The sequence below is a fragment of the Siphateles boraxobius genome, unplaced genomic scaffold, assembly GCF_051911475.1.
Source record: "Siphateles boraxobius isolate OS27281-9 unplaced genomic scaffold, OSU_SipBor_1 41, whole genome shotgun sequence".
NCBI classification, from domain to species: Eukaryota; Metazoa; Chordata; class Actinopteri; order Cypriniformes; family Leuciscidae; genus Siphateles; species Siphateles boraxobius.
The window spans coordinates 40,614,276-40,626,482 of record NW_027509042.1 but is presented as its reverse complement, the minus strand read 5'-3'; the positions used below and the strand labels follow the sequence as shown (position 1 = coordinate 40,626,482).

Genomic DNA, 12,207 nt, shown 5'->3' with positions numbered 1-12,207 from the left:
CTCTCTTCCCGGACGTGCATGATGAGATCTCGAAGTCCTAGAAGACCCCCTTGTCTTCTCAGGACCGCTCGCTGATCTCATCCGCCTTTCCTCCCCTCGATGGGGCCGCTGCCCTTGGGTACACTGGGGTTCCCCCGGCTGAACGCTCTGTTGCGATGCTATGTGTCCTCAGAGTGCTTCTTCTCGGCGCAATCCTAAGCACCCGCCCGTGGCCTGTAGGTTTTCGTCTACGCTTGTGGCGAGATCCTATAGCGCCACGGGACTGGCAGCCGCCTCACTGCATGCCATGGTCATTCTGCTGGTCCACCTGACCCAGATGCTCATGGACCTGCACGAGGGCGGGACTGACCCAGGGCTCTTCACTGAGCTGCGCGCCGCCACTGACCTTGCTCTCTGAGCGACGAAAGTGGCCGTACGCTCCCTGGGTCAGGTGATGCTCACCAGTCTGTGGCTGAACCTGTCTGATGTGCTGGATGTCGCGCGGACCCGTCTGTCCGACATTCCCATATCCCAGGTCGGCCTCTTCGGCGGTGCGGTTGAGGGCTTGCCCAACAGCTCTCAGCCGCCCATGAGCAGAGTGAGGTTGATTCTGTCCCGACGGCCCCGCCGTCCGCTCAGATCCCTCGTCTGCCCACCGCCGAAGGCGCCCTCCCGCGGCTCCCACCCCGCCCGTTCACGGGCCGGCTCTGGGGGCCGCGGGCGGACGCCACAGCCCTCTCCAGCCCCGCCCCCCGCTACACGCCGGGTTAAGCGGCGCTCGTGAGACGGGCACCTCGGCGATGGAGCAGACTGAGGTTGATTCTGTCCCGACGGCCCCGCCGTCCGCTCAGATCCCTCGGTCTGCCCACCGCCGAGGGCGCCCTCCCGCGGCTCCCACCCCGCCCGTTCACGGGCCGGCTCTGGGGGCCGCGGCCGGACGCCACAGTCCTCTCCAGCCCCGCACCCCGCTACACGCCGGGTTAAGCGGCGCTCTTGAGTTGGGCTCCTCAGAGATGGGACTCAGTTCTTTCCAGGAGTTGGTAGCAGGACCACTCCTTTCCCCGGGGAGGGCCGGGGAAGAATCCTTATTCTCCAAAGAGCTGATTCTCCCGTCTCTGAGCACAGAGTTCTCGGACGTCACAGAGCGCCGCCCACAAGCCGTGCTCTCCTCGTCCCCCTCTGTCCCAGAGGTGGTTGACATGGCGTGCCGTCCACGGACCGCTTCGCCCCTGTCCCCCTCTGTCGCCAGACCCCTGGCAGAGCAGGCCCCCGCGGGACGACCAGCCTGGTCCTCCCCTGGCCCCTCTGCCAGGGCGCGGTTGCTAACTGTGCCCCCACATCGGGCCGCTATGCCGTCCACGTCTGGGCCAGTTACTCCGCTTCGCTGCCCCTCCGGGGGGACGCCTGTGGTCGCATGATCCCGCTGGTTCAGTTCCTGGGAGCCTGGTTAGAGCTTCCCCGTCTGTCCCGCTGGGTCGCGCGGACCATCAGGCTCGGCTATGCGATTCAGTTCGCACGGTCTCCTCCCCACTTGGGGAGTCCGCTCCACTTTTGTTGGTGGCTATGCCCCCATCAGGAGAGCAGAGATTGCCACCCTGCTGGCGAAGGGCGCAATCGAGACTGTCCCTCCAGCCGAGATGAGGTCAGCCGGCTTCTCAGCCCCTACTTCATTGTCCCTAATAAAACCGGTGGGTTACGGCCAATCCTGGACTTGCGCATGCTGAACCGCTCCCTTCACAGGATGCCGTTCAAGATGCTCAAACGCGTTTTCGAATGCATACGGCCTAGGATTGGTTTGCAGCGATCGACCTGAAGGACGCCTACTTCATGTCTCTATTCTCCTTGACACAGACCGTTCCTTCGGTTTTCTTTCAGGGGCAGGCATCCAGTACGCGGTTTTCCCTTTCGGGCTAGCCCTGTCTCCTCGCATCTTCACGAAGGTCGTCGAGGCTGCCCTTGTTCCCCTTCGGGAACACGGGGTTCGCATCCTGAGTTATATCGACGACTGGCTGATCATAGCTCACTCTCGAGTTCAGGTTGCGAACACAGGGACCTAGTGCTTCGGCACCTAGCTCGTCTGGGCCTTCGGGTCAACTGGGAGAAGAGCAAACTTTGCCCCGTGCAGAGGATCTCTTTTCTCGGTATGGATATCGACTCGGTCGCCATGTCCGCGCAGCTTACGAGCTAGCGCGCGCGCAGTCACTGCTGACTTGCCTGAAAGATAGAACAGTTCGAGGGCAAGAGTGCGGTTCCACTGAAACTTTTTCAGAGGCTCCTGGGCATATGGCTTCTGCAGCCGCGGCAACGCCGCTCGGATTGCTTCATATGAGACCGCTTCAGCTTTGGCTTCGCGACCGAGTCCCGAGGTGGGCATGGCAACACGGCACCCTCCGAGTAACAGTTACTCCGACCTGCCGTCAGACCTTCACCCCGTGGTCGAACCTCAGTTTTCTACGGGCCGGAGTGCCCCTGGAACGAGCTTCGCGGCATGTTGTTGTAACGACAGATGCCTCCTCCACGGGCTGGGGTGCCATGTGCAATGGACGTGCTGCCGCGGGCTCCTGGACAGGACCCCGTCGCCTCTGGCACACCAATTGCCTCGAGTTGCTGGCCGTACGTCTTGCTCTGCGCCGCTTCCGGGCCGTGCTCAAGAACCAACACGTACTAGTCCGTTCAGACAATACCGCCACTGTAGCGTACATCAACCATCAAGGTGGTCTACGCTCCCGCCGTATGTCGCAACTCGCCCGCCACCTCCTCATATGGAGTCAGAAGCATCTGAGGTCGCTTCATGCCATTTACATCCCTGGAGCCCTGAACTGTGCAGCCGACGAGCTCTCACGGCTTCAGCCCCTCCCGGGAGATTGGCGACTCCATCCCCAGTCGGTTCAGCTGATTTGGGACCAGTTCGGGGACGCACAGATAGATCTGTTTGCCTCTCACGACTCGACCCATTGCGCCCTGGGCTATTCCCTGACCGAGGGCACGCTCGGCACGGATGCACTGGCGCACAGCTAGCCGCGGGGCCGCAAATATGCGTTTCCCCCAGTGAGCCTTCTTGCGCAGACCCTGCGCAAGGTCAGGGAGGACGAGGAGCAGGTCATTGTGGTCGCGCCATACTGGCCCGCCCGGACCGGGTTCTCCGAACTAGTACTCCTCACGACAGCACGTCCCTGGCCGATTCCCCTGAGGAAGGACCTCCTTTCTCAGGGACGGGGCACCCTATGGCACCCTCGTCCCGATCTTGGAACCTCCACGTGTGGCTCCTGGACGGGACGAAGCAGGTTTGAGTACCCTTCCACCTACGGTGGCGGCTACCATCACTTCCGCTAGAGCGTCGTCCACGAGACACGTCTACGCGTTGAAGTGGAACCTCTTCGTCAACTGGTGCTCTTCTCTTCAAGAAGACCCCCGGAGATGTTCGATTAGTGTCGTGCTTTCCTTCCTTCAAGATAGGCTGGAGCGAAGGCTGTCTCCCTCCACCCTGAAAGTCTATGTTGCCGCTATTGCCGCACACCATGACCCAGTCGAAGGTAAGTCTGTTGGAAGGCACAACCTGATCATCAGGTTCCTGAGAGGAGTGAGGAGACTGAATCCTCCTCGTCCTCCTCTCGTTCCCTCTTGGGACCTCTCAGTGGTTCTAACTGCCCTGCGGAGTGCTCCCTTTGAGCCTTTGCAATCAGTGGAGCTTAAGTTCCTGTCTATGAAGACAGCGCTCCTGGTTGCATTGGCCTCCATCAAGAGGGTGGGGGACTTGCATGCATTCTCCGTTGACGAAGCGTGCCTGGAATTTGGGCCGGCTTACTCTCACGTGTTCCTGAGACCCCGGCCTGGATATGTGCCCAAGGTTCCTACCACTCCCTTCCGGGACCAGGTGGTGAACCTGCAAGCGCTGCCCCCGGAGGAGGCAGACCCAGCCTTGGCACTGCTCTGTCCAGTACGCGCCCTCCGCGCCTATGTAGACAGGACGCAGTGTTTCAGGACCTCAGACCAGCTCTTTGTCTGTTATGGTGGGAAGCTGAAGGGAAAGGCTCTCTCCAAGCAAAGGTTGTCTCACTGGATAGTGGACGCCATTGCCTTGGCATACCAGCAGCAAGGTCGACCGTGCCCCCTTGGTGTGACCGCCCACTCCACCCGGAGTGTGGCATCCTCTTGGGCTCTAGCGCATGGCGCCTCGCTAACAGACATCTGCAGAGCTGCAGGCTGGGCGACACCTAACACATTCGCCAGATTCTACAATCTCCGAGTGGAGCCAGTGTCCTCTCATGTACTCGCTTCAACCAGCTAGTACTGGACCCGCTCAGGTGTCTTCGCTTGCTCGCCATTCCACTCCACGGACTGGATACGTGCGATATTCTCCTCAGGTGAGCTTCCCCGAAAAGCCCTGAGTTCCTCCAGCACTCCTGACGTTGGCGCCAGTGTCTATTGCCTGTGCGTCGGCTAGGTGCCTCCCGTGTGCATGGTCCCTCCTCTGAGCGACCCCCACATGTGTATTTCCACTGTAAGCCTCTCTGAGCGTGTGTCTTTCCCTTGGCAAGCCACCTTGCCACCCCTGGGGTTGAAATATTCCACCTGCGGCTGGACACCCCAGTGTTCTCCATATGTCTCCTTCGGGTCATATGTGTATTCTCTAAGCCCCCCCCCTCTGGGTTGGCAGTAATTGCATATTTCCCCTAAACTTTGGGATATGCTCCCCAGTGTACCTTGGTATTCCTGTGCTAAATAGGAGTCCTTCGTCCGTGCCAGTCTCACGACAGGGATCTCAGATTTACGCAGGGCACTGGAAGACAGCTGAGAAGGTGGCGTGATTAGACTGGTAACCCCATTCGTCGTCATCCGACGTAACTCGGAGTGTTAGGAGACGTTACGTCTGCCTGCCACTTTCCGCTGTACCGCGGGGATCGCCTGAGCTCAGTCTTGGCTCCTCAGCGAAGAAACATATCTGCCTGTTGCTGGCGTCCTCCTTTTATACCCACGAGGTGGGGCGGAGTTACGTCATGCAAATTCCGCAGACCCATGGCATTTCTTTGCCATTGGCTCGTTTTGTAATACTCGAAGTTGATAGGTGTTCTAAGCGAAACCCCATTCGTCGTCATCCGACGTAACGTCTCCGTTCCCTACTCAGGGAACGAGGGTTACATACGTAACCGAGACGGTTTCCGCATTAACTATCCCAATTCAAATATACACACATTATCCTGCAATGGCATGGATGGGTTTTAAACATTTAAAACCAGCTATGGATTTTTGTCTCAGAGATGGAAATAGAATTTGGGCCTAAAACAACTCACCCATATGCACCCATCCAAATTCTGTCCAGCTGAACAGTCTGAACGACTGACTACAAAGTGTTCCTTCATTGCCATGACAAAGCATACAGTGTTTAGGGCTCCTGCATGGAATGAGTCATTTAAAAGCTGAAACACATGCCGTCTGCAATAAATGCCTGATATTAGACGCAAACAACACCAAAGGATGGTGGAAACTTTGCGTCTGGAATTGGAGCACGAATTTGATCATATGTGCAAACAACCTGTGAACTGAAAAGTCACTGAGAGAACCCTTTCAACAGTCTGCCCTTAAGCATAGCACTTAACTAAGTGTTTAATTGCTTTGGATGAATAAATTAGACTCAATAGCTAATTGAATGTGTGCCAAGTTTCCTTTGATGTCAAACTTTTGGGGGTCAGCAAGAATTTTTTATGTTTCTGAAAGAAATCTCTAATGCTCACCAAGGCTGCATTTATTTGATCACAAATAAAATACAAAAACCCAGTAAAAACAGTAGGGTAAAATGGGGCTAAAGGCGCACCGGGGTAAAAAGCGCATTTCACTTGAATCTCTTTTAAACCACTAGATGACAAAAATTCTGCTCAGCCCTTTTCGTAACAACTGCTTTTAATGACACACGTGGAAATTTGGCTGATCGTGGGCGGCAACACAAAGCTGATTCTGTACTAATTTGATCTAATATTTAAATGTTTTCAAAAATGTTGTGGATTTATGTAGCAAAGGAGAATCAGTAAAACTGTTGACTATATTTTGAAACAAAGGTCTTGATAATGATTTTCAGTTTTGTTCAAGGTAATCAAAGCAACAGCTTTTTCAATAACGGAAGAATATGTAAAAGTTTGGAATTAAAAGTAAAAGCCTCCCCTGCTGTCGGGGCGAAAGGCACCATAATAAACATGATAATATACAGCTGGCTGATTTTTCCAGTGCCAGAGTAAAACTATATGCAAAATGAGATACACCGGTGTTTTGCCAGATGATAAGTTTATTCTATGTATCATCTTTTTACTACTTTAATTCATTTTACTCTAATTCTCTTTTAATTCCTTTTATAACTGTTTTAATTTCCCTTGCTTTTATTTTGTTTATTTTCTAAGCAAAGCTCTTTGAATTGCCATAGTGTGATTATTTTAATTCCTTTCTGTAAAGCATTTTGAATAACTGTTTTATCCTTGCTTTTATTTTGTGATTATTTGTATTTCTTTCTATGTAAAGCGCTTTGAATTGCCATAGTGTATGAAATGTGCTATAAATAAACTTGTCTTGCCTTTTCCATTTGTTGACATAACATGGTTATATTCAGATGGTAAATATCATATATCAAGTTGGGTGTCCACCTTAGAGATAATCATCAAATGTATAATGACACATCAAATAATAAAATGTCATATTTATTTATTACTACTGTAAAACTATATTAATTTATTTTGGGAATTCATTCAATGCTTTCAGAATCTTTACTTTTTTGATAAATTTTGTTTCTGTATTTTTAAAATGAATATTTTATTGACAGTAGTGTATTTATAAATATATATATATATACAGTATATATTTTATTTAACAAAATAAACCAAAAGTAGTACAAACTTTGCTAAAATTGTTTTTGCACAAATTTGAACTTAGACATTATTAAAAACATATTATTTTAGCTAAAGTATTTGCACAAATAATGTGTGCCTTTTGCCCCAAGCTGGTGAGCCTTTTACCCCGTGTGTTTGGGTTAAAAGGCCCACCTTGCCCCCTCATTTATAAGATTTTAAAACAAATGAACCACTTTTATGATTTATTTTCACACAAAATCTGTTGCTCCTTCAATGTTCAATAAAAACATATATATATTTTCTACAATATACACTATCTGATTATAGTGAAAAGCACATTTCTTAAGGTGTGCCTTTAGTCCCGTTGTACCCTAATATTATCATATATTATTAACATTTACAATATGTTTTCAATTTGATAAAAAATAAATGTTTTCTATTTAAATCATTTTAGATTTGTAAATTATTTCTGTAGTGGCAAAGCAGAATTTTCAGCATCATTACTCAAGACTTCAGTGTCACATGATCCTTCAAAATTCATTCTAATATGCTGATTTGCAGCTCAAGAAACATTTATTATTATTATTATTATTATTATTATTAAAGATTTTGAAAACAGTTGAGCTGCCACATATTTGTGTGGAAACTGCATTTGTTGAAAAACTAAATATTTGTGGAAGCTGGAAACAGCATTTATTTGAAACAGAAATGTTTTGTAACAATAAAATATCACTTTAATGTCACTTTTTAATTAAATTCATATAAGTATGAATTTCTCTCAAAAAATAATTTAATGATCCCAACTTTTGAACGGTATGTCCCATTTCTTTCTTTTTTTTAAGAGAAGTTGAGTTGAAGTTGAAACCTCAACTATATTCAAATGAAATGCTTACTATACTGAGTTAAGTGCTCAGATAATATATCTGTGTACAGATTTATGACATACACATACTTACATTTGATTCATGATCTTGTTCAAGAATATCCCGTCCACTAATTCAGTGTATTGAGAGAGCATGTTCCCCTCCTTGCCACCTAGTTGACCAAATGTCTTAACCTTTGTGACAGACAATAAACGGGTGTTAAAGTGACATGTCATGAAGTGACAGCAGTGTCCTGAAGAGGGACATTCTCTATAAATGACAATTATAATTATACATGCAGATTTGTGGCATTTTGAGACCTCAAATTGAGAAATGACATGATATATTTGTGCTCTTAAACACATTAGTCACACTGCAGGCCAGTTAAGCAAACTACAAAAATATAATCAGTGAAAACCAGGGCTAGTCATACACTTCACTCCAGTGAATATTTCTCAGAGTAGCCTATGTTTATGATCTATAACGGAAAGTTCAGTGGTAGAGACACAAACCTAAAAGTCTTGGCTATACATTAAAATGCCCACCATTAGTATCAACTTTTTATGACAACATGCCCCCATAGAGGAGGGAAATGTTACAGTAGGTTAGCCGACATGAGGTAGTTAAGTTGTCACAATGGAACCTTCCATTAAATAGACTAATAGCCTTTTTAGATACATTTAAAATGAGCGTTTGTCAGTTGTCATAATGATACAGTTGATCTTCCACAGAAATAACTGTTATGACTCACAGAAATAACTGTTATGAAGATAATATGACACTGTTTGCTATGTTCTGCACGTAACAAACTGCAACTTACCCAAGTGACAAGAGAGCTGCTCATGAACTGCTCTAATATGTCTGGAATGTCACCCTCCATATTAATATTACACAATCAGAGAGATTTACAAGTCAAAAACACTTGGAAGAATCACAAAGCCATATAAATCCAGCACTGCTGGGTTTAACCCTCTCCATAGGCAGCTGCGCGGAGGAAATGTCGCTGCATCATTGAACAAAATCTGCAATTCACACCGCTGCGACGCAAGACCTCATAGAATCCGTGTAGCTCATTCCTCGTCAACAAACTGGTATCTGTTATTAGATTGAAAATAAACGCAGAATGTTGCCGTTTAAATATTCCATCAGGACTGCAGCATCTTCCGGAGCCACTCGGACACCACGCCGAAACTGCAGTGCGCGTGACTGCTGGAGGTCTAGCACTTACAGTGCATGTGAAGTTATAAAGTAAAGGCCACCAGCAATTAGAATCCAAATAATCAATTTTTAATAACTAAAATGAACGGTCATTCAGTGCGATTTCACGATTCCTTCATCAAATGGGGGGAAAAAACAAGGTCTAAGTGAAAAAGTTTTACTGGGTGTTTATGTCATTTTCCGTCCCAGCAGCATCTGATCTGGACAGCAGTATCGTAATTCCAACAGTGGTTTAGTACATCTCTGACCTTAATCTGTTACCATAACAACAGCCGTCCACCCCCAATCACCAGTTAAAATATAATCTCTCTTGGACAGTGCTTTAACTCGTCATTATGGGATATAATGACCACATCAACAAGTAAAGGGTGGAGTCAATTAAACTGTAGCCTTTGAGAACTATTTTATTTACGTGGAAAGGGAAACGGTTACTTTAAATATCTATAGGCCTAGTCTGTTAGTCAATATCTCATACGATGAATGTAAAACAATTTTACTGGGCAGAGTTGTTTTTGCTCACTAAAATATCTTATTTTCAAGAAACGGCTGAATATGCATCTTTTTCGGCAACACATGATCCATTAATAGCCTAGGGCCTACTACTAACACTTTCTTTCTCTTCTCTTCTACCATATATATATATATATATATATATATATATATATATATATATATATATATATATATATATATATATATATATATATATATAACGTAGGCCTATACTGCGTTAAACTAAACTGGGAAGGATCATAGCACGAACATATTGTTGTCTTATTGTTAGTTTAACTGCTTCTATTGCTCTTCTCATTTGTAAATCGTTTGGATTAATAGTCTGCTTCGATTAAATGTAATTTAATCTAATGTGAGGCTTTGGCGTCATCTTGCGGAAGAGTTGAGTATTCCAGAGACTGCAGAAGCAGGTAAGTGGAGACCGTATTTTATATATAACCGTCCCGGTTGTAACACGACCAATTCCAGCAATCAGGTATAAGATAGGAGTCATGTGACAGTTTCAGTTTCGTCAGGCTTCCTTTACGATCGCACACGGAGGTTTTCAAGTCTGTTGCAATCTCTCATGCAGCTACAGTAGAAAATCAAATTCTGAGATTAGAAAGAAAAAAAACATAAGATAATATTTTGTTTAGTACTTCTACCGTTGTAGATAATGTTGTATGAGTTATATTAGGTCAAACTAGTTTCTAAAGTAAAGAATGGTGTAAGTTATCAACCTGCTAATTTCAAAGCACCATGCTAATTCAGCTATTTTTATTTAAACAATGGTGACAGTGGCGGGGTAGGTTGTAACACGTATTTTTAAAGTGTTGCAACCATCCCCATACATACAACTATGAAATTTTTTGTGATTTTAATAATTATACAGAATGCCTAGAACTCGGGTGAGAAAGACATATCGTGGAGTCGATGCCAGTCTTTTAAAAAGAGCAGCAGAGGAAGTTTGTTCTTGTCACCGTTTGTGACTTAAAATGCATTTCATTTGTTTGTTCTTGTCACCATTGTGACTGATAAAGAATGCATTTCATTTGTTCGTTCTGTGGAATGGGGGTAAGTGTTTATGTAATTTGCTTACACACACGCACACACACACACACACACACACACACACACACACACACACACACACACACACACACACACACACACACACACACACACACACGATTGTGCACATACAGACATGCACACACAAATGCACACATGTGCATGCACATACACACATACTATGCACATACACTCTCCATATTCACACATATTTTATTGTTGCAGCCATTCATTTAAAATAAAAATGTTGTTGTGGCATATGACTTGGAGTACCCTTATTTATTGTGCATTTTGTCTACCTGTTACAACTTACCCCAGTATGTGTTACAACCTACCCCAGTAGTGGGGTAGGTTGCAACAAATGACCATCTTGTATTCATGATCATCTCACAAAGTCTATGATATATTTGAAGAAATTTAAATTGTTGCCATTTGTAGTAGACAAATATGTGTACTTTGCCTAAAAGTTTCAGACGTGTAGCTAAAAAAAGAGGTAGTTTTAGGTGCTGAAGAAAAAAGTGTTACAACCGTCCCCGGTCTCCCCCTTGACTAAATTAACGGCTCCACTTGCACTAAAGAGGTGCTGAGCGATGTTAAAGGGGTCCTATTATGCCCTTTTACGAAGTCTAGATTTTGTTTTTGGGGTGTACTAGAATATGCTTTCAGCTTGATTGTTCAAAAAACACATTATTTCCACCATATTTTACATTATTACAGCACCTCTCTCCCTAGTTTGTAGGTCCCGACTCGAACGAACTTTGTTTCCTGGTTCGATGGAGGCCCTCCTTCCGAAATGTGCTGTGATGATTGGTTAGCTGGCTCAGTGTGATAACTTACCGCAATAATAACCAACTGCAAGCTCTACTCAGATGTAAATATTAATGATGATGTCAATTTCAATCCAATTCAAGCCTGATTCAGACTTAAGAATGTTAACAAACAAGAGGATCGTCCAGAACGGATTTTGCAAGCACGGATTTCACAGGACGTTTGTGGTAGCCTATGTTTTTTTTAAATACAATTCAGATACAAAGTTGTACACCATTTATCATGATACTTGTCGGAAGACTATGGTAATACAAACAGTAATACAAAAGTAAGAGCTTACAAAAGACACTTTCAACTCTAATGTTGGCTAGCAGGCAAATTGAGGCAAAGTTTTCGAGACAAAGTTTGTGTGGCAGGAAGAGCTGTCACTCGATCTGTCACCGCTAGGGGTCGCTGCCACTCGACCCGTCACCATTATATGCGCCTGCCACTCGACCAGTCACCGTTATATCCGCCTGCCACTCGACCAGTCACGTTATATGCGCCTGCCACTCGACCAGTCACCGTTATTTGCGCCTGCCACTCGACCTAAGTTGTGGCTGGCACAACGCTTAATAGGTGTCAAGACTCACGCTCCGGATTAAAATGGCGGAAAAAAATATAAAGTAAGGTGACAAATGGGTAAGCTAAATAAGACTATAAGTAAATGCATCCCGCATTTACTTATAGTCTTATTTAGCTTACCCATTTGTCACCTTACTTTATATTTTATGTCTAACTGACTATTTGATCGCATTAGTCGGAGTGTCTGCTAGTAGCTGTAGGGCAGGTGAAAAGCGTTTAGATAATGGTGAATATTGACCTATTGTGCATGCCGTTCTTGCCCACTAGCTACAGGGGATATGCGCTGCATTTTGTTTAAAAAAAACACCTTATATATTGTGTAAGGTCCTGAGGCAGGCACATATTCTGTGATGGATCCC

The 12,207-nt window shown here is 46.0% G+C and overlaps 1 protein-coding gene across 5 annotated transcripts in view; it reads right to left on the bottom strand.

The window, feature by feature from the left end:
• Positions 1–9,097, bottom strand: part of ccdc88aa (coiled-coil domain containing 88Aa) — a 36,435-nt gene extending 27,338 nt beyond the window's left edge. For 4 of the 5 annotated variants that reach the window (XM_077199716.1, XM_077199718.1, XM_077199720.1 and 1 more), the window contains exons 1-2: positions 8,496–8,873; positions 7,769–7,869 (exon numbers count right to left, since the gene is read on the bottom strand). In XM_077199716.1, the coding sequence (XP_077055831.1) occupies positions 7,769–7,869; positions 8,496–8,555 (161 nt within the window). In that variant the 5' untranslated portion in view covers positions 8,556–8,873. Of the gene's footprint in view, positions 1–7,768; positions 7,870–8,495 lie in introns of all 5 variants that reach the window. The other variant, XM_077199721.1, reaches the window with a different exon arrangement.
• Between the last annotated feature and the right edge of the window lie 3,110 nt (positions 9,098–12,207).